Source organism: Microplitis mediator, chromosome 2, assembly GCF_029852145.1.
Source record: "Microplitis mediator isolate UGA2020A chromosome 2, iyMicMedi2.1, whole genome shotgun sequence".
In the NCBI taxonomy this organism is placed as follows: domain Eukaryota; kingdom Metazoa; phylum Arthropoda; class Insecta; order Hymenoptera; family Braconidae; genus Microplitis; species Microplitis mediator.
In genome coordinates this window covers 10,866,108-10,889,412 of record NC_079970.1, presented here as the reverse complement: position 1 = coordinate 10,889,412, position 23,305 = coordinate 10,866,108, and the positions used below count along the sequence as shown (strand labels likewise).

Here is a 23,305-nt window from a genome sequence, read left to right as displayed (position 1 = left end):
ATTTAGAATGACAAAGAAAATGTAACAACAGTTTGAACTCTTTTGCTATTATGATTTTAAAGTTTAGTATCACAATTTTTCAATAGATTGAATTTTATACGATTTTGTGAAATTATTTAATGTTTCGCAAAATTTTTACATAAGATTTTTTAAATTTGACATCACAACAAAAAATTAAAAAATTTGATAAAACTTAATGAAATTTTATACAATTATCATCGAGGTCGACAAATATTGCTTCTATAAAATTTCATATAAGTTCATGGAGTTTTTTAAATTTTGTAAAAATCGATCACGAAAACTTATTAACTCTGTCTTTTCCGGCATTTCACTCTAAATACATTAATTAAGCACGAGATTTGAACTCTCGTGATGTGGACCAGTGAGCAACGTTCAGGACTCCCAGCCAAGAGGAGCCGTGTTCGAACCCAGCAGACGCCCAGGATTTTTTCATCATTTAACGTTATCTAATCTTGTTTCAGAATTCACAATGCGTTCGCGCGGTAATAATCAAATCAAAAATTCGGTATTTCATTTTATTTTTTTTTTTTTCAAAATATTTTTTCCGAATTGATAATTTTGACATCACCCATATGTCATATTGACGTCATAGAAAATCACACAGACATCACATTTACATCATGCATACGTCATTAGTTTTACATCATAATCTTACGTAAAAAAGTGGGAAATAATGAGTCACACCTGACACACTCGTGACTTAAATCTTACGTAAATGATGACATAGCGTAACGTCACTCTGACGTCAAATTTACGTCAATGTGTTTACTGGGTATTGAGGGCACCTGTGATTTGTGTTTGTGATAACTTGTGCTTAATCTAATGTTCTTATTACTATGACTACTTATCGTTTATATATTACTATGCTTATTGTTAATACTATAATTACTTAAAACTAGTATTAATACTACTACTACACTTAAAACTACTGACTTGAAGGCTATTTCTTATTAATATGACTATTATTATGAAAACTTATGATTCATTTATCAATGTTCTAATTTTGTGTTATTTTTATATACTATTGGGTTTATTTTCTTATTATAAACACTATTTGTTTATATTAATATGGCTGTGTTGAATGAATCTAGCGAAATATAAAATTATATGGATGTACGGTATGAGTATGTGAATGCGCGCCCGAGCGAAAATTATTCTAAGTCCTGAGCAGGCAAAGTCAAAGGAAATAAAATAAAAACGCTGATACAGATTTCAAATGAATCGTTTAAAAGATTCAAGAGATTGAAAGAATTATAAAATAAACTGAAATACGAGAAATATTAGCTGAAATTGGAATAAACTCTAATATTTCAATCGTTCATTCTTTCATTTTCTATCCGTCCGCCCGGATTACCGTCGCTCGTACGGCTAAGTTCTCGGTAGTTAGTATTTACTTAACATCTTAAACGAATTCTTTTTCTTTAAATTCAGTTTTACATTTGATAAAATTATTTTTTGCTCGATTTCCTTTGACTTTATAACTCTGGACTTAGAAAATATTTCACAAACAGTATACTCTCGATGTCAACAACAGAGGGCGATGGAATTTATTCCCGTCCATATCTACAGCGGATAGTTATAATGATAAAACCGCGCATTTAAGCCCGTAGAGGGAACTTAGTCTCTCCAAGAGGTTGTCTGAGGAAGACCATTCCCAGTCAACACCAAGGAAGGCCGTTTACCAGGAGTTCGACCGAACCAGGTAAACGAACCTTTTCTCTCATGGAGGGTTGAGGGTCCCCACCCAGAGGCCTTCTGCCAAAGGGTGAATTTAGCCGAGTAGATGGGGGTTTTATCGGAGACCATCCGCTTACCCTCGGGGGAAAGGAACTCGTGTAGGGCTGACGGGGAAGTCGACCAGACTCCCCTGAAGCAACCGGGAAAGGGTAGACCGCGATGTTAGGCCGCGTAAATTTTGGTAAAGGATGTATGTACGTATGTGTGTGTGTGTGTGTATTTTGTGTGTTACGTGACCGCGTGGAAATATTAATAACCAGCGACATTTTGTTATTAACCAGCGTTAACTTATGGATGTTAATTATTGTAAGGGTAGTAGAACTGAGCATCAGAGCTCATGTAAATAGGTTTTTGTTTTGTTTCTTGTTTAAATAAAGTTTTGATTATTGTTTATTTATAAAACTGTCTATAAATTAAAAACCCCTTTTTGAACCCTGGACTCCGACGAGCTTAACCGAGCAAAAAGGGGTAACTGTTTATTTGAAATTATCAATGTGGTGATGCATAATTGATAACAAATTACTTATTCATCTAAGTTCTGATTTTCTGGTATTTAAAATGATTTGTCATAATTAATTCGGCTTATATTTAATGTTTAATTAATAATTTTAATTTAAACCCGTTATTTTACTCGTTACACCATGTAATATCATGCAACTCTTTCTTTAGTTTAAATATTATTATCATTAAAAAAATTTAAAAAACACCGTTTTTAACAATTTTCTGGCATATTTTATATCTAAGCGCTCTGATCTAAGTTCAAAACTCATCCGAATCATTAGTTTGATCACTTACATTGATTACTGCCTGATTACATTTAATCTATTAAGCATAATCGTGAATAAAAATTAAAAAAAAATTACATTCAAAAGTGTTTCCGAGTTTGAAAATGCATTCTCAATAATGTTTTCGAGCTCCTCGAAACACCGGGAAGTTCTAGGGCCAATCGTCACCTAGATTTTTAACTTCCCGCTAAGAAAATTGTAAATTTTCAAAAATTCGGGAAGTTATTGGTTTCGGTCCGATTTACGAAAATCGAATTTCCATCAGATGTCGACGTTTTGAGTTCCTACACGGAAAAAAATAAATAGAACTGGCTACCATGTCAGATAGTAGTCAGTGCCATCTGAAGAAAAAAAATCGGTCTGTCAGCTGACCCTGCGGGCCAGCCCCAAAACTTCCCGCTGTTTTCGAGCTCGTTGAGCTCGAAAACGCTATTGTAAATACATTTTCGAGCTCTTCGAGCTCGCAAATACTTTTGTATGCCATTGTTTTGTAAAAAACCATTTTTTAGCATTTCTTTCTCCCACGATATCTCGCAAACGAATTAACCGATTTTGATGGTTGAGGCGGCAATCGACGCTTTTTGTCAAGTTCAAAACTGATCAAATTTTGGATTCGATTTATCGAGTCGTTTTTGAGATATTTCAGGAAAAATAAAAATTTTTTTTTTTTTAATTCTTTCGACAACGGTTTCTCTTGAACGAATGAACCGATTTTGATGGTTAAGGTGGCATTCGACGCGGCTTATAAAGCTCTAGAGCCCAGTCCATTTTGGAATTAATCCATTGAGCACATTAAAAGTTATCCAAAAAAAAACATTTTCGAAAAAAACTTTATTTTTGGAATATCTCTGAACGAGCCCTACCGATCAAGCTCAATTTTCTCTCGGCTTCAAGATATTGACAATCCGCGTCGAATGACACCTTAAAGTTCAAAATCGGTTCATCCGTTCAAAAGATACAGGTATTTACATACGTACGTACGTACGTACATACATACATACATACACTCGGACATCATCTTGAAATTAGTCAGAATAGCTTCCTAGGACCTCAAAACGTCGACATCTGATGGAAATTCGATTTTCGTAAATCGGACCGAAACCAATAACTTCCCGAATTTTTGAAAATTTATAATTTTCTTAGCGGGAAGTTAAAAATCTGGGCGTCGGTTGACCCTGCGGACCAGCCCCAAAACTTCCCGCTGTTTTCGAGCTCAAGCAGCTTGAAAACATTACTGTAAATATATTTTCGAGCTCATCGAGCTCGAAAATGCTATAACCTGGGATTATTTTTTTATAAGCTTTTCAAGCTCTACCAAGTAACGTTTTTTGCTAAAGTTTGACAAGTTAAGAATCGAAAATTATTAATGAGGAAGCGGTTTTCAAATTTTTGTTCTCGATTATGTTCGATGAAATAAATGTATCGAGGCAGAAATCAATGTCAGTGATCAAAATCAAGATTTGAATGAGTTTTGACTTAGGTCAGAGCAATAATATATGGAATATCCGAGAAAGGCTGTGTTTTACAATTTTCTGCTGACAATATGTTTAAAACTAAGGAACAAGTTATATGACATTATCTAATAATCGGAAGAGACTATAAAGAGAAAGAGTTGGTATGATTTCAGACACATTTTAGCACATCATATTTTGATTTATCTGGAAAAAATAACATAAAATGTTCTTTTTTTAACTTTTCAGCGCCGATATCTTTTGAACTAATCAACTGATTTTGACGTTTGAGGTGGCAATCAGCGCGTTTTCTAGAATTCTAGAGCTGATTGAATTTTGAAATTGATCAGATAAGTCACTTCAAAGATAATCGAAAAAACCCGTTTTTTATCATTTCTTTCGCGAACGATATCTCTCGAACAAATTAACCGATTGAGATGGTTAAGCTGGCATTCGACGCGGCTTATAAAGTTCTAGAGCTGATTAGATTTTAAAGTCGATCGTTTAACTCGTTTCTGAGAAATCACTAAAAAACTAACAAAAAAAATTTTTTATATTCCGTAATTCGCCAATATTTTCGAGTCTACTTGATCAAATGATTTGAAATTTTCAGGAAAGTTGAGGGCCAACAAGCTCTTTCGATTGCCACCTCAACCATCCAAATCGATTTATTAGTTAAAAAGTTACAAAGGGTTTACACACACACACACACACACACACACACACACACACACACACACACACACACACACACACACACACACACACACACACACACACACACACACACACACACACACACACACACACACACACACACACACACACACACACACACACACACACACACACACACACACACACACACACACACACACACACACACACACACACACACACACACACACACACACACACACACACACACACACACACACACACACACACACACACACACACACACACACACACACACACACACACACACACACACACACACACACACACACACACACACACACACACACACACACACACACACACACACACACACACACACACACACACACACACACACACACACACACACACACACACACACACACACACACACACACACACACACACACACACACACACACACACACACACACACACACACACACACACACACACACACACACACACACACACACACACACACACACACACACACACACACACATACATGCCTACATACAGACATCGCTCTGAAAAAGTCAGAATAGCATCCTAGCACCTTCAAATGTCGACATATGATGAAAACCCGGTTTTTGAAAATCGGGGCGAAACCAATAACTTCCCGAATTTTCAGAAAATCGTCGATTTTCTCCGCGGGAAGTTAAAAAAATTGAGATAGCAGTGGGTCCTATCTACGTAGTACTGGCTACTCTCTACATTGTACTCAGCACCATGTCGGATGTTGCTCACTACTATCCTACATAGTACACTCTTACATATTGCCCAGTTCTATGTTCATAGCAGCCAGTCGTATGTCAGATAGCAAAGGTTACTTTTTAAACATATTACCCACTGCTATCTGCAGATAGCGCCTGCATTTATGTCAACATATTGCTGGTTACTGTGTATCATAGTAGAGAGTTCTATGTAAGATAGCAATGAGTACTATCTGAGATATTTTTTTCCGTAAGGACTTAAATAATTTTTTTTTAGGGATGGCGCAAGTATTTATTATTGACAACGAACAAATAAAATTATTATCATAACTAAATTAATTATGATTTATTCAACTACGTTTACGTATTTAAATATATAATTATTAATTATATATGATATTTTTTTTGATTTGTTTATATTTATTTATATTAAGTATTTAAAAATATAATTACATCATATGAGTTCGTTAATTGCTGAACACTTAAATTTTAAATTTTATTCTATAAAATAAGTTTTTTTCAGTTACGGTAGTAAATTTATAATAATAATTATTATTATTATAATTAATTTATTTCCATAAATGAAAAAAACTTAATTTATAAAATAAAATTCAAAATTCAAGTGTTCATTAATTATAATTAATAATTGTAATTGTATAATAATTGTTGTTATAATAAAGTTATTATCATGAATGAAAAAAACCTTATTTTATAAAATAAAATTTTAAATTTACGTGTTCAGCAATTGACGAACTCATATGATGTAATTATATTTTTAAATACGTAATATAAATAAATATAAACAAATAAAAAAAAATATCATATATAATTAATAATTATATATTTAAATACGTAAACGTAGATGAATAAGTCATAATTAATTTAGTTATGATAATAATTTTATTTGTTCGTTGTCAATAATAAATACTTGCGCCATCCCTAAAAAAAAATTATGTAAGTCCTTACGGAAAAAAATATCTCAGATAGTACTCATTGCTATCTTACATAGAACTCTCTACTATGATACACAGTAACCAGCAATATGTTAACATAAATGCAGGCGCTATCTGCAGATAGCAGTGGGTAATATGTTTAAAAAGTAACCTTTGCTATCTGACATACGACTGGCTGCTATGAACATAGAACTGGGCAATATGTAAGAGTGTACTATGTAGGATAGTAGTGAGCAACATCCGACATGGTGCTGAGTACAATGTAGAGAGTAGCCAGTACTACGTAGATAGGACCCACTGCTATCTCAATTTTTTTAACTTCCCGCGGAGAAAATCGACGATTTTCTGAAAATTCGGGAAGTTATTGGTTTCGCCCCGATTTTCAAAAACCGGGTTTTCATCATATGTCGACATTTGAAGGTGCTAGGATGCTATTCTGACTTTTTCAGAGCGATGTCTGTATGTAGGCATGTGTGTGTGTGTGTGTGTGTGTGTGTGTGTGTGTGTGTGTGTGTGTGTGTGTGTGTGTGTGTGTAAACCCTTTGTGACTTTTTAACTAATAAATCGATTTGGATGGTTGAGGTGGCAATCGAAAGAGCTTGTTGGCCCTCAACTTTCCTGAAAATTTCAAATCATTTGATCTAGTAGACTCGAAAATATTGGCGAATTACGGAATAAAAAAAATTTTTTTTGTTAGTTTTTTAGTGATTTCTCAGAAACGACTTAAACGATCGACTTAAAATCTAATCAGCTTTAGAACTTTATAAGCCGCGTCGAATGCCACCTTAACCATCTCAATCGGTTAATTTGTTCGAGAGATATCGTTCGCGAAAGAAATGATAAAAAACGGGTTTTTTCGATTATCTTTGGCGCTGGAAAGTTAAAAAAATAACATTTTATGTTATTTTTTCCGGATAAATCAAAATATAATGTGCTAAAATGTGTCTGAAGTCATACCAACTCTTTCTCTTTACAGTCTCTTCCGATCATCAGATAATGTCATGTAACTTGTTCCTTAGTTTTAAACATACTGTCAGCAAAAAATTGAAAAAACCCAGTCGTTAATGTTTTTCTCGGATATTCCATATGTTATTGCTCTGACCTAAGTCGAAACTCATTCAAATCTTGATTTTGATCACTGACATTGATTTCTGCCTCAATACATGTACTTCAGAGAACATAATCGAAAATCAAAATTTAAAAGCCGCTTCTTTATTAATGATTTTTGATTTTTAACTTTTAAACTCTAGCATAAAACGTTACTTGTTAGATCTTGAAAAGCTTATTTTTTTTCTCGAAAACAGGTTCAAAAGTTTTATTTAGATATAAAAATACGTCTGTGAAAATTAGAGCATGGAATAATTTTTTTATTCAACGCATGCCTGATTATCACGACTTCACATATCTGCAAAGCAAATACTAAATGACCGTTTACCGATCAGTGTCAATCGCAAATATCCGATCAAATCCTACTGAAGTGAATCGGATTTCTCAACCAGGGTGTGTAAATATTCTGTAACTTTTGAACGAATGATCCGATTTGGCTTTTTCAAGTAGCGTTTGAAGTGGCTCATTAATTCCAACAATTTGTAGAAAATTGAGCATAGTCGGTACAGTGTATTCGAAAATATCGCAAAAATGAAATTTTTTTTCGGATAGTTTGTAATGTACTTGATGGTTTGATTCCAAAATCTAATTAGCTCTGAAACTTTATAAGCCGCGTCAAATTCTATACAGAAAAAACAGTTAACTTGAACCAAGGAAGATATTCTCGATTCAAAAATTTTTTTTACCGATTCGGAAATTAAAATTTACTTGCACCAAGTAAACAATTATCTTGGAATTTTTATCTTGAATCAAAATTTTTTTTCTCACGTCAACATATTTTTACACTTAAATAAAAAAATTTTCACTTGTTTCAAGAATTTATACTTCTTAAAGTAAGAGATATGTTTTTTGAAGCAAGATGTATTATCTCTTTGTAGCAATGTTGCATTTTTTTGTTTAAAAAAAATAAAATTTCTTGGAACAAGTACTATACTTTTCACGCAAGTATTTTCGTGCGCTCCGACCAAGAAAACAAAAGTTGCTGAATCCCAGAGAAAAAATTTCTTGGGAGAAAAGATAAATATGGAAAAGGGGAAAGTCACCGGTGCTAGGCGGCAGCAGCGGAAGTGGTTCGGTGCTCGCCACGAGATCGCGCCCGGCTCCGTGTGAATTTGAATACAATTTTGTTCGAGTACTCCTCGGACATTCAATAGAGTAACAAGTACCTTCTTCGATTGTACTATAGTAAATCCAATAGTACATCATGACATTAATATTTAACATTAATGGTTACTTGAATGATTTTTCTCAAAATAAATAACAAAAAAATACGTTTCAAATAAAAAAAAGAATTGACACGTCAACTTTTCGGAGAGAGACTACACTTCTGACTGAGGAAATTTTCCGTTTTTACTAAAGAAGCAAACTTTTGGAGCAAGATTTTTTTTCTTGGCCAAGGTATGTTGGTACTAAGAAGATACGTTGATCATGCAAGTATTAGACCTTTATTTTCTGTGGGTTTTGAAAAAATAAAAAAAAACCGAAAATTAGAAAAAAAAATCGGTCTGTCAGTTGACCCTGCGGGCCAGCCCCAAAACTTCCTGCTGTTTTCGAGCTCAAGAACCTCGAAAACATAATTGTGAGTACATTTTCGAGCTCTTCGAGCTCGAAAATACGTATGTATGCTGTTGTTTTCGAAAAAAAACGTTTTTTACCATTTTTTCTCCAACGATATCTCTCAAACGAATAAACCGACTGAGACGGTTGAGGTGGCAATCGACGCGTTTTATCAAGTTCTAAAGCTGATCAAATTTTGAAATTGATTTATTGAGTCGATTTTGAGATATTTCAAAAAAACTAAAAAAAAAAATTTTTTTAATTCTTTCGACAACGGTTTTTCTTGAACGAATGAAGCGATTTTGATGGTTAAGGTGGCATTGGACGCGGCTTATGAAGCTCTAAAGCCCAGTCCATTTCGGAATCAATCCATCGAGCACATTAAAAGTTATCAAAAAAAAACATTTTTGAAAAAACTTTATTTTTACTAAGTTTTTATTGTCTAAAAACGAACTCAATATAGTTAGGACTTTCCCGAGTCTCAGGATAAACCCAAGTATTATTTTATCTCCGACATATATATATGGATTAGGGTGGCCCAAAAAAACCGACTATTTTTTTTTTCGAGTCTCTAATGAAAATTTGTTGATTCAAGATGTTTTAAGAAGCCTCTCCAAAAATCAGCTCGATAAAAAAATTTCATGAGGTCGCTCACGAATTTTGAAAATATCAAAAATGATCAAAATTCGGATTTTTTTGTTCTAAATTTCTTCTTTCTCGTGGCAGCTATAGTTTATATTTATGAAATTATGACTACGCTGAAAATTTCAGCCCAAAATTCAAATATTTGAACGTCGCTCAAGAATTTTTAATGTTTCCGAGTACTGTCTCTTGGATGTTTTCGAGCGACCCTTGAACATTAATAATAATGCTTCTCAATTTTTTCACCATCAATTTGTATCATAATGAATCAAAATACAACCCGAGATATATAAATAATAAGTTATTTACATACTATTTTATTTTTCAATTCAATTTTTAGGTTTTTTTGCTTTTTCGAAACTTACCCAATTTTATTGTTTAAGACTGTCCTGTATATTTTCGGTTATGCAAAAGTTATATTTAAGTGAAATGACAGTAATTGAGTTATAAAAAAATACAAAAACTAATTCAAAGTTTTAGTTACATATTATCAGTTAATATTCAAAATTCTTGAGCGCCGTTTAAATATTTGAATTTTGGGCTGAAATTTTCAGCGTAGTCATGATTTCATAAATATAAACTATAGCTGCCATGAGAAAGAAGAAATTTAGAACAAAAAATTCCGAATTTCGATCATTTTTGATATTTTCAAAATTCGTGAGCGACCTCATGAAAATTTTTTATCGAGCTGATTTTTGGAGAGGCTTCTTAAAACATCTTGAATCAACAAATTTTCATTAGAGACGCGAAAAAAAAAATAGTCGGTTTTTTTGGACCACCCTTATATGGATACATATTGTAACGGGTTGTTCACTACCGGGGATCTACCGGAGTGATGCCCGAATACCCTCATTTTTGGCAACCTTATTCGAATTATTATAAGTTGGGCGACAGGTAATTTAATAATCACCCATTAGCATTTCTTTCTCCCACGATATCTCGAGAAATAATTAATCGATTTTGATGGTTGAGGTAGCAATCGACGCATTTTAATAAATTCTAAAGTTGATTAGATTTTGGAATCGTTTAGTTCAGTTGTTTCGAGGATATTCGAAAAAAAACGTTTTTCACTATTTCTTTCATCAACGATATCTCTCAAACGAATTGACCGATTAAGATGGTTGAGGTGGTAATCGACGCGCTTATCAAGTTCTAAAGCTGATCGAATTTTGAAATTAATTTATCCACCCTAGGGTGGTCCTTATTTTGGACATTTTCGAATTTTTATGCTCCCAGAGGCTTATGTGGTTCGAAATAAATAAAAAAAAATATCTTCAAAGTTTCAGGTCTTTATCTCAATTTTAACCCGTGCCGCACAGCGATGTAAGTTTCCCATTTAAATAACACGGGGTTTTTGGCATTGAACGATTAAGTTTTTATTCCGGCTAAAGTTATTGTTCGAAAAATTTGAAACTCTGTAGACTTTAATCCTCATATTAGCAGCTACTCCTCAGAATTTTTACAGATTTTCAGCTACTATAATTTTGGGGGTACAGCATGATGAAAAAAAAGAAAAAAATTATTTTTTTTATTTTTAGCTAAAATTTTTTTCAAATAACATATCAAATCAGTCTGCATCCTTATCAGAAGTTCTTCCTTTTTTTCATTTTCGCACCTAAGTGGGTGAACGGTATATCTTTGTTGCACTAATACAGTAATCAGGAACTTTGCATTAGTGTGCAGTAAAGTGTTCCTTAAAAGGATTTTTTAAATTTATTACGATTACCTCACAAACGGTTTCAATTACGGCAGAAAAAAATTCCCTCAAAGTTTGAGCTCTCAATTCCAACAGAACCACGTGTCGCAAACTTTTTTTTTGTGATTTTTTAATTTTATTATATTTATTTATAAAAGAGATCTATTTTATTAATGATTTATTATAGTTAGAAAATTGAAAACAAATAATTATTTCGAAATTATAATGCACAAAACTATCAACCTTTTGTTTATTATTTATTGCTTAAAACAAATAATAAATTTAAAGGTGACCAACTTATTTAAGCAAACATTGAAAGAAATTTAATTTATTGATAATATTTATCAACTGTTAAACTGAGACATAATATGATTAGTGGCATTGATATACCGATCTCAGATATCAATTGAATGCATTATGTATTTTTGAAAAAGACATATTGTCAAATAACATAAACAAAAATATTTCTTGAAAAAATCACAAAAAAAATTTTGCAGTAACTCTTCCCGTCAAAATTAAGAGCTTAAACTTTAAGGGAATTTTTTCTGTTGTAATTGAGAAGAAATGCTCCTGATTATTGTATTAGTGCAACAAAGATATGCCGTTCACCCACTTGGGTGCGAGAATGAAAAAAAGGAAAAACTTCTGCAAAGGATGCAGAGTGATTTGATATGTTATTTGAAAAAAATTGTAGCTAAAAATAAAAAAAATAATTTTTTTCTTTTTTTTCATCATGCTGTAGCCCCAAAATTATAGTAGCTGAAAATCTGTAAAAATTCTGAGGAGTAGCTGCTAATATGAGGATAAAGTCTACAGAGTTTCAAATTTTTCGAACAATAACTTTAGCCGGAATAAAAACTTAATCGTTCAATGCCAAAAACCCCGTGTTATTTAAATGGGAAACTTACATCGCTGTGCGACACGGGTTAAAATTGAGATAAAGACCTGAAACTTTGAGGATATTTTTATTTATTTATTTCGAACCACATAAGCCTCTGGGAGCATAAAAATTCGAAAATGTCCAAAATAAGGACCACCCTAATCCACCCGTTTCTGAGAAATTTCAAAAAAACTAAAAAAAAAAATTTTTTTTTAATTCTTTCGTTAACGGTTTTTCTTGAACGAATGAACCGATTTTGATAATTGAGGTAGCATTCGACGCGGCTTATAAAATTTTAGAGCTGATTAGATTTTAGAATCAATCCATTCGAGCAAATTAAAAGTTATCCAGAAAAAACATTTTTAAAAAAATTTTATTTTTGAAATATCTCCAAACGCACATTACCGATTAAGCTCAATTTTTCACAGCTCATAGTATTTAACAAGCTGCGTCGAATGACACCTTAACGATCAAAAACGGTTCATCCGTTCAAAAGTTATAGAATATTTACATACGTACGTACGTACACACATACATACACTCGGACATCATCGTGAAATTAGTCAGGATAGCTTCCTAGAACCTCAAAACGTCAAATCCTGATAGAAATTTGGTTTTTGCAAATCGGACCGAAACCAATAACTTCCTGAATTTTTGAAAATTTTCAATTTTCTTAGCGGGAAGTTAAAAAACAAAAATTATCGTATATTGAACAAAACAAAATAATTAATCGGTATCACGAAAAAAAATTATCGGTTTACAAGACAAAATATAATTCACCGGTTTCGGCTTGACTCGATACAAACAAAATTGTTCGTAAAGTAATCGTACTTGATCTACGTCACATAGTCAGTTCATTCGATACAAAAATTCGGTTGACGAAATAAATTAAACTTTTATTTTCTTTTCCGGACACACATACAACGTACGCATTATCGGAATACTATATGAGTAACTTCAGAGTATTTTACACGGTTAGGCTATAAGACTGCCATTGCAAATGGAACACAGTTAATTCGTGGTTCTCAGAAAATTTTTAATGAAATGAAATAAAATATAAAATAATATTTTATTTTAATAACGCGTTTAAATATGCACTGTCATTCAATTATTACACGAAATTAATCAATTATAACTTTGTATCGAAGTTTCTTAACAGCACGATGGATATTCTTCTTGCTTAAGCGCGAGAAAGATCCCTGTTCGAATCTTCATCAAAATAGTTTTTTGATTTTCCGTTATGAAAATCGATGTTTTTCGGGAAATTTGCGAAGATCATTTTCACTTCAATTTTCGAAAGTCGAGTTTTCTTTAGAAGTTGGCGTTTTGAGGTCCTAGAAGGTATCGTGATTATTTTCAGAATGATATTCAAGTGTCGCGCACGCGTGCGTGTATATGTGGATTTTAATTTCTTAGAAATGACTTGAATCGAACTATTTTTAGTTCTAATCATTTCTATAACTCAGTAAAATACGCCAATTGTCGCGAGAATCATCTTAATTGACTAATTTTCATTTGATATATTTTATATTTCGCAGTTATGATCTAATTCGAAATTCCTTTCACTCTATCTTGAATAAGGTAAAATACTTAGTAACCGATCAGAGAACTAGTTGTCGATCACTTAATGTATTTGTATATCTATATTTAGTAAATTTAGATATACAATTACATGAGTGATCGGGTATTGGGTCTCTTACCTTACTTTCATCTAATTCTGTTCAAATCTATTTTTCCCCTTACGAATAATCGTTCACAAAATTTTAAGTTGCATGTTTTTTCCTGATTTTTTTAATTTTCTCGATGCAAGGCCAGACTGCTTTTTAGCTCGAAAAGAGCGGGCATTTTTAGGGCTGGCCTGCAGCATTAACCGTTTCCCAGATTTTTTATTATAATATTTGTTTTGAACAACTCAATAAATGCAACAGATTCTTTTTAATATTAATTTTCTATTCGTTACGTGTTTGTGCGGTACAAAAATAATATAAATAATTAAATGTAAATGAGTCGCGGGATCTTGGCAGTTCGATAATAGAGCTCAACCTTTTCACTTCCGAAGGGAGTAATAGTATTGACAATTTATAAGTTGAATATTGTGATGATAAATTTTAAACTATTAAACAAATATTTCACCTGTGACGGTTATATAGTGCGGTGAACCACTAACGATTGCGCTTGTAGATGTAGACGCTACATCCGAGTTGATGAGGGTATGCTGACCTGAATGAGTTGTATTCACAACTACTTGAGCTGTCACGTGAGCAGAAGTTCCAGAAGAACTATTCGACGAATCCGCAGCGGTTTCCAATGAATCTTGAACTACGAGCTGAAACGATCAGTTCGAATAATATTGTATTTTTCAGCTTTTGTGAGACTACGAATATCACTCGACAGACATGTTTTGTTTTAACTCGAATGCACAACAAAAAATAGCTACAAATCAATCGAAAACCACATTGTAATTTTACGAAATCAGAATTTAACAAATAAACCTAAACGCTGCACGAACCTGTATCGGCTGAAGGTTATTGGTGGTTGTAGAATTCGGACTAGCGACTACTGTAATAATTTGTTGATTCCTTGTAGATTGACCTTGTGATATGCTACCTGTATTACTGGCACTAGTAGTAGTATCGACAATGATGCTTGGCTTAGTTTCCACTTCTACGATTGCTGAATTATTGCCACTATGAGCAGTCCCTGTGGAGGCTGCTAGAGCAAATTGGGCTCCAGTTGTGGTCATATTTTTGAAACCAATTTATCTCGTTGCACTTGAGATATTACGGCTACTTCTTTGAATCTGTACAGACGCTCTAACAGAGATAAAAGCACATAAATTTAATTACAAAGTAACTGCAATGTGTTATAATATTTTCATAGAAGTCATATTCAAAACTTAGAAGCATAAAATATGTATTAAAGAAATTCATTTTGAGGAAAGATTTTTTTTTACCCACCAAGTAAAGTATTATTAAACGTGGTAAAACTCTAATTGCCTACAGATTTCAACCCTTAATGTAAATTCTAAGTACTTTTAAATGTGTTTTAAGTTTTTCCATTTAGAAAGTATAGGAAATTTATTAATTACTGTGTAATTTTCTGATGCTCAGTCGTTTTCTGAGATATTGGGTCGACGTTTGCGGTATTCTTTAAAAAATGAAATGCTTTTCAAAATAACTGTTGGTAACTTTACTGAGATTTAAATAGTTTCATCCGTGTCAGTTACAGAAGTCATTTATTTATTATAACATATGTTACTTTGTAGACAGTGAATAAACAACGAAACTAGTGGTAGAAAAGCAAATAAGAACTTCGTAGCAAATTGAATTCTCTACAAAAAAAAAAGTATTATTAGACAAGTTGCGAAAGTTGTACGTTTATAAGATGTACACTACTAGAACAGAAACTACACTAACAGAAATTAAGGGATAAAAAAAAAAATTGCAAATTTTTTAGCGATTTTCAACATGCTGTAACTCGGAGGAAAATAGTCGTACAGAAAAAAAAATGGAAATTTTAGCTTCAAGTTTCTAGTTTTTAGATCTAGCCTTCAAAATTCTTTATCATGCACGGCTCTGGAGTAATCCTAAAAAAACCACCGCAAATAAAATTTTCCAAATTTTTGCTCGTCTTAAGAAAGCTCTATGGGCTTTAATGGATTTTTTTCGATAATCTCACCTCAAAGTTCTTTTAGGCTATTTTATGCCCTTTAATTTGCCGCCCTCAAAATGTCTCTACGACGATGTGGCGCGGAGTTATCATTGATCAAAGCAAAAAGTCCATTTTGACTTTGACAGTCAATAACTCTGGACATATTGGTCGCACACAAAATGGAAGTAGGATTTTGAAAACTGCAAAACTTCTCTGAGACACGATTAGTGGCTTTTGATGAAAAAAATTTTTTCGAAGCTACAATGTTGTAACGGGGTAAATTGAGTTACATTATCGACCAAAATCGTGATTTTTCACGGATGGTCACTTACTCCACCTGCTACCCCGAATGAACATTCAATTAAGTTTTTCGACTTGTCACCGGGCGCGCTAATTAAAAATATTCACACGCTAGGCCCAATCATAATTAATTAAGGGAGGAGTTTTCCGATCATGGTCGAAAATAATCGAGCGAAATTAATAAAACTAGAAGACAGCAGCGAAAGAGAACATCGGTGACCGGGACGACCAGACAGAACAGACGTTCAACACAGTCAGTAGGACTGGGTAACCACCAAGACGCACCCAGGAACAGAGCCGACAGGACCGGATAACCACCTAGACGCACACAGAGTCGGCAGGACTGGGCAATCATCGGGACGCACAGACACGAGACGATACACGGACCGGAACAAACTACACGGACCAGGACAACTAATACTGGGCGAGCGACGGGAAAAGAATACAACGTAAATCGTAAAAGGTATTCTGTAAAATATCCCAGACAGGGAAGCCGTAATATTTATTAACTAAAACACATAATTAAACGTTGTGTCCGCGAAGTATTGTCGTGTCTATTATCGTGTAATATTCAATCGGAACCCGGACTCAACATAATTAGCTTTGTTATTTCCAGGCAGGTTGTGTAAGTCATTCGCCGGAAAATTCTTCTGGAATTTTCCAGGCAGGTTGTGTAAAGCATTCGCCGGAAAATCAATTGCGATCTAGTCAAAATTATCTAGTCATTAATAATAGGATAAATTTATTATAATTAAGTTAAATAATTTAAATAAAAATCAATTAATAAATTAGAAAGGTTAAATGTGTCGGGAAGAAAACGTGAAAATTGATAATCAAGTTTTGACTATTAGATATAGAGTCGGTGAATAAAATGTTCAGCGGTCAAATAAAATAAATCGTAAACCGGCTTGACAAAATTAAATTGATAAAGAAAGTGTTAGTGGTAATAAATAATTAATGTAATTGATAGTGATTTTAATTTGGTAAATAATGATGTAGAAATTAATTTTATTTTAAATCAGAGAATAGATAAATTGGAATTTTATAATGGTAAAAGTTTGTGGGAGTGAAAAGCGTAATTATGGAAATTGTTGATAATTAAATAAGCTGTAAATAAATTTCGTGAATTCTGCTAAAGTTCTTGAAATCGCGTAGAGGGTCAATGTGACCGCGTGAGTTAATTAATTAATGTTTGATATCGCATAGAGGGTCCAGGGGACCGCGCGGAAAAATATAAGGTTTTTAACCACGTAGAGAGTCTCGTCGACCACGTGGAGTAAATTTCTAAGTCGTGTGTGTGTATTATAGTCCAGGGGACTCAGTGTGAGTGTGTGTGTGTAATAGCCAAAAGTAGTTAGCTTATATTAAGTTGCATATATTCGTCAAAAGTAGTTGACGTTAGGTTTATAAGGTTTAATAAGATTTATAAGGTCACAAGGTTATGAAGTTTAATTATATATTGTCAAGGTTAAATAAATAAAGGTTAAAATTGTTAAAAGTGAAATAAATTAATTAATTATAAATTATCCTTCCTCTTCCTTCTCTTACAAACCAATTTTTACAACGAGCCTGACGATCTAAGATCCAGCTCTGGGAGGCCGTTATTACTTCAAGTGGCGCCCTTAAAAAGGACGACCAGAGTAACAGCATAGCCCTGTTATAATGTCAAATGAAAAAATCGGTCTATCGGTTGACCCTGCGGGCCAGCCCCAAAACCCCGCTGTTGTCGAGCTCCTTGAGCCCGAAAATATTGTTGTAAATACATTTTCGAGCTCTTCGAGCTCGAAAATACTTTTGTATACCGTTGTTTAAAAAAAAAACCGGTTTTTACCATTTTTTCTCCAACGATATCTCTCAGATAAATTGACCCATTGAGACGGTTGAGGTGGCAATTGTCGCGTTTTATTGAGTTGTCAAACTGATCAGATTTTGGAATTGATCGGATGAGTCGCTTCGAAGATGATCGAAGACAACCGTTTTCCACCATTTCTTTCTCGATCAATATCTCTCGAAGGAATGGACCGATTGAGATGGTTGAGACGGCAATCGACGCGATTTATTGAATTCTAGAGCTGATTGGATTCTGGAATCGATCGATGGAGTCATTTCTGAAAAAGGCCCTAGGGGTATAAGTATGGTAAATCGGCCCCGGAAAGATATTTGAATGATACATAGAGGATATGTAGGTACTAATAAAATACTAAGTTCCTGAAAGTTTCAGATGTCTAACTAAATCCGTTTCCAAGGAAATAAATATTATGTAAAAAATAGAAAAATTTTTTTTTCTCAGGATTGGCTTAATTGATTGGTCTAAAAATTTAGTATGTTTTGGGAGCTCATGATAGCTTTCAAAAAAAAATTATTAACAGTTTTATAGCTTCATAAGATCTTTGAAAAACAAATTGTTTTTTTCTAACTATGATACAATTTTGGCACAATTATGAAACTATTTTTTTTCAAAGCCTTATGTACTCCCTTATAACATAATTTTTTCAGATTTTTAAAAAAGGTACGCCATCGTTAATAAAAATAAAAACCATTTTTCAGCTCAATTAATGCATCTATTCAAAAAGTTTAGGCTATACTTTTTTAATTTAATGCATATTTAGATAGTTTGTAGCTATCAGAAATAATATTTTGTATTTAAAACAATCACAGAAATTTATTCATCAATGTAAAAAATTAAAATAGTTCAAAATAATTAATTATTTATTAATTTTAATAAATATTTTTTTAAACAACTTTTTGTTTCACAGCTTGCCCGTGTAAAAAAAATTTCTCCCGGAGGGATCCCGCTAGGATCCCGTATTTGGAACCTGCCGTTCATGAGACTGACCGGAACTTTAAGCGGAAGATTGGCGGAACCTTTTAAATTGGTAAAGAGCATATAATATAGCTGTAGAATTCTCAAGAAAAATGTTAGCATCTATTTTGAACGAAAATTAGTAAATCCTGCTAACTTTGATGATGTCTAAGATTTTAAATAGTGCCGCTAAAATTCCTGAAATCTTCCGATACGAGTATTTTGGGTATTTTCAGGTGAAACTGCGGAATTCTAAAAATACCAATACTGCCGCGTGAATTCCTGGAATCTTCCAAAAAGAGTTCGTAGGGTGCTTTCAGGTGAAACTGCGGAATACACAAAATACCAATACTGCCGCGGCACTATTAGTATTTTCGTATTTCGCAGTTTCACCTTAAAATACCCAAAATACTCTTATCGGAAGATTTCCGGAAAGTTAGCGGCACTTTTATTATTTTTTGTATTCCGCAGTCTCATCTGAAAGCACCCTACGAATTCTTTTTGGAAGATTCCAAGAATTTACGCGGTAGTTTCGGTATTTTTTGTGTTTCGCAGTTTTACCCGAAAGTACCCCACGATCTCCTTTCGGAATTCACGCGGCAGTATTGGTATTTTTAGAATTCCGCAGTTTCACCTGAAAATACCCAAAATACTCGTATCGGAAGATTTCAGGAATTTTAGCGGCACTATTTAAAATCTTAGACATCATCAAAGTTAGCAGGATTTACTAATTTTCGTTCAAAATAGATGCTAACATTTTTCTTGAGAATTCTACAGCTATATTATATGCTCTTTACCAATTTAAAAGGTTCCGCCAATCTTCCGCTTAAAGTTCCGGTCAGTCTCATGAACGGCAGGTTCCAAATACGGGATCCTAGCGGGATCCCTCCGGGAGAAATTTTTTTTACACGGGCAAGCTGTGAAACAAAAAGTTGTTTAAAAAAATATTTATTAAAATTAATAAATAATTAATTATTTTGAACTATTTTAATTTTTTACATTGATGAATAAATTTCTGTGATTGTTTTAAATACAAAATATTATTTCTGATAGCTACAAACTATCTAAATATGCATTAAATTAAAAAAGTATAGCCTAAACTTTTTGAATAGATGCATTAATTGAGCTGAAAAATGGTTTTTATTTTTATTAACGATGGCGTACCTTTTTTAAAAATCTGAAAAAATTATGTTATAAGGGAGTACATAAGGCTTTGAAAAAAAATAGTTTCATAATTGTGCCAAAATTGTATCATAGTTAGAAAAAAACAATTTGTTTTTCAAAGATCTTATGAAGCTATAAAACTGTTAATAATTTTTTTTTGAAAGCTATCATGAGCTCCCAAAACATACTAAATTTTTAGACCAATCAATTAAGCCAATCCTGAGAAAAAAAAATTTTTCTATTTTTTACATAATATTTATTTCCTTGGAAACGGATTTAGTTAGACATCTGAAACTTTCAGGAACTTAGTATTTTATTAGTACCTACATATCCTCTATGTATCATTCAAATATCTTTCCGGGGCCGATTTACCATACTTATACCCCTAGGGCCTTTATAAAAAACTAACAAAAAATTTTTTTTTTCTTGTATTTCTTCTATATCTTTGAGTCCATTCGATCGATCAATGTGAAATTTTCAGAAAAGTTGACGGCCAACAAACTCTTTCGACTGCCACCTCAACTATCTCAATCGGTCAATTCATTAAACCGATGTAAAGAGTCTACACCTATACACACACACATGCATACACACACACACACATACGTACATACAGACACTCGGACACCCTTCTGAAAATAGTCAGAATAGCTTCCTAGGACTTCAAAACGTCGACATCTTATGGAAACTCAATTTTCGAAAATCGGGATGAAACCAATAACTTCCCGGATTTTTGAAAATTAACAATTTTCTTGGTGGGTAGTATTAAAAGGTAGAAATTTGCATATTAAGGGATATTTGGAAATCTTGGTAAAACTTTGGATATAACGGATAAACGAAGGATACCGTCGGTTTTTTTTCAACCTCAGTGTCCCGAAAAAACCCTAAAAATTTCAAAGCGCTGCGATTTTTCTTTCTTAGTACTCCGAAGCTTAAAATTTTTCGTTTTGACCAAAAATCGCATAATGAGCGATTCTTTGGTTTTCAATCATTTCTTTATTTCAAAAGGTTTTATTAGGGAAAAACCTTATTCCTTTGATCAAAAACATTAATTGGAGGAAAAAATTGAAAAACAAATTTTTTTCAAAAATTTTTTTTTTTTTTTCAAGAAAAATGATTTTTTCGAAATTTTTTGTTTTTCGATATTTTCCTTCCTTGTCATGTTCACAATGCTTTTGATGTCAAAAGCTTTCGTTGTTTATTTACTGTCTACAAAATAAAATGTTATAGTAAAAAAATGACTTTTGTAGCTGACACAGGCGCAACAATCCACACTCAGAAAAAATTTATTATCACGAATGAATACTTCTTGAGTATTTATTCTTGACTCAAGAATCCATCGACATAGTACAACTATTTTTTGTTTAATTCAAGTTTAATCATTCATGGATCAATCTGAAGCTGTAAAATTAAGTATTATTTTTATTTTCTTAAGGAGCTTTTCAGTGCGAAATATAATCCATTAGAAAAGTTAAATGAAAATAATTCTTGACTCAAGAATTTCTGCTTTCAATGCATTGAACAATAATAATAAACGAAAAAAATTCTACTTAAATTTATCATGCTAACATCGTAATTTTTCCTACTGATCATCGTAGTGGTGGACTATACCTTTACAATCATAATTGGCAGAAAAAAAAATTTATCGGATTTTTTCAATCAAAAAAAAAAAAGTAAAAATTTTTCCAGCTTCATGATAAAATTCCCTGACATTTCCAGGTTTTCCAGAAATGTAGCCACCATGTTTTTAGTTTTTTTAGAATTTTTCAAAAACGGCTCGATCGATTTCAAAATCTAATCAGCTCTGAGACCCAATAAAACGCGTCGATTACGGCCTCAATTATCTCAATCGGTTAATTTGTTCGAGAGATATCATTGGCGAAAGAATTGGTAACAAAATATTTTTCGCAATTTCGCAAATATCTTTGAAACGAGTGAACCCATCATTTCCAAAATTTTATCAACTCTAGAACTTAATAAAACGTGCTGATTGCTACATTGGCCATCAAAATCGGTTGATTAGTTCAAAAGATATCGGTGTCAAAAAAATTCAAAAGATAACAATTTATCTCATTTTTTCTGCATAACTCGAAAAGTATAACTGAATGGTCCACAAATCATACCAGCTCTTCGTCTTTATAGTCTCTTTTGATCACCACACAGAAAAAACAGATATTTTGAGTCAAGAAAATATTTTTGAAGACAAACGTTTTCGGGAACCAAGTCAAGATTTTCTTGAGCCAAGAGAAGTCGTCTTGGTTGGAGAAAATTTCTACTTTATCTGAGAAAATTTAGGTCTCCAAAAAAATTTTCTTGAATCAAGAATATTTACCTTCAGTCGAAAATTTTTTTTTTGTGTGCACGTTATGTCATGCAATTCGTTCTTTAGTTTAAATGACATTATCATCCAAAAAATTGAAAAAACATGGTTTTTAATATTTTTCTTGGATATTTTATATATTAGCGCTCCAATCTGAGTTCAAAACTCATACGAATCATTATTTTGATCAACTACATTGATTCCTGCCTGAATACATTCATTTGATTGAACGTAATCGTGAATAAAAACTTCAAAAACGTTTATTCATTAATTATTTTCGATTGTTAAAATTTTAAACCGGAACATAGAACGTAACGTGTTTGAGCTCATAAAGCTCATTACTAGAGCCAGGAAGTTCGCCCTGCTAAAAATAGCGCTAAAAAAATTTTTATAACAACAATTCCGATTGGCTCATTTAATTTTTAAATTAAATCGAATTCAAAGAGAAAACAAAAGAACGATCTACATTGAAAACAATTTTAAGTATTAATAGTATATTTATAGGAGATTTTATTTATGTTTTTTTGTATTTTATAGGGAAAACCAGTAGACTTGGTCCAAGTATGACAGCTCGACCTCTTGATTCTCCAGCTTGTTCGGTCAACTAGTCCAATTTTTTTTGCTTTTTAAAAAAAACAGGTGTCTCGGTCCAAATATGACGGCTCGACTACTTGGTACTCTAGCTTGTTCCTCCAACTACTCCAATTTTTTTTTGTTTCTTTTTGGAGGAAAAACCCGTCTTGCTCGCGATCTTGCTGGCAATCTTGCTCGTGATCTTGCTGGCAATCTTGCTCGTGACCTT

General features: G+C 32.8%; 1 protein-coding gene across 3 annotated transcripts in view; it reads right to left on the bottom strand.

The window, feature by feature from the left end:
* Window positions 1–23,305, bottom strand: part of LOC130678771 (DNA-binding protein RFX2) — a 115,527-nt gene that overhangs the window by 69,275 nt on the left and 22,947 nt on the right. For all 3 annotated transcript variants that reach the window (XM_057486229.1, XM_057486228.1, XM_057486230.1), the window contains exons 2-3: window positions 14,775–15,078; window positions 14,399–14,591 (exon numbers count right to left, since the gene is read on the bottom strand). In XM_057486229.1, the coding sequence (XP_057342212.1) occupies window positions 14,399–14,591; window positions 14,775–15,008 (427 nt within the window). In that variant the 5' untranslated portion in view covers window positions 15,009–15,078. The remainder of the gene's footprint in view (window positions 1–14,398; window positions 14,592–14,774; window positions 15,079–23,305) is intronic.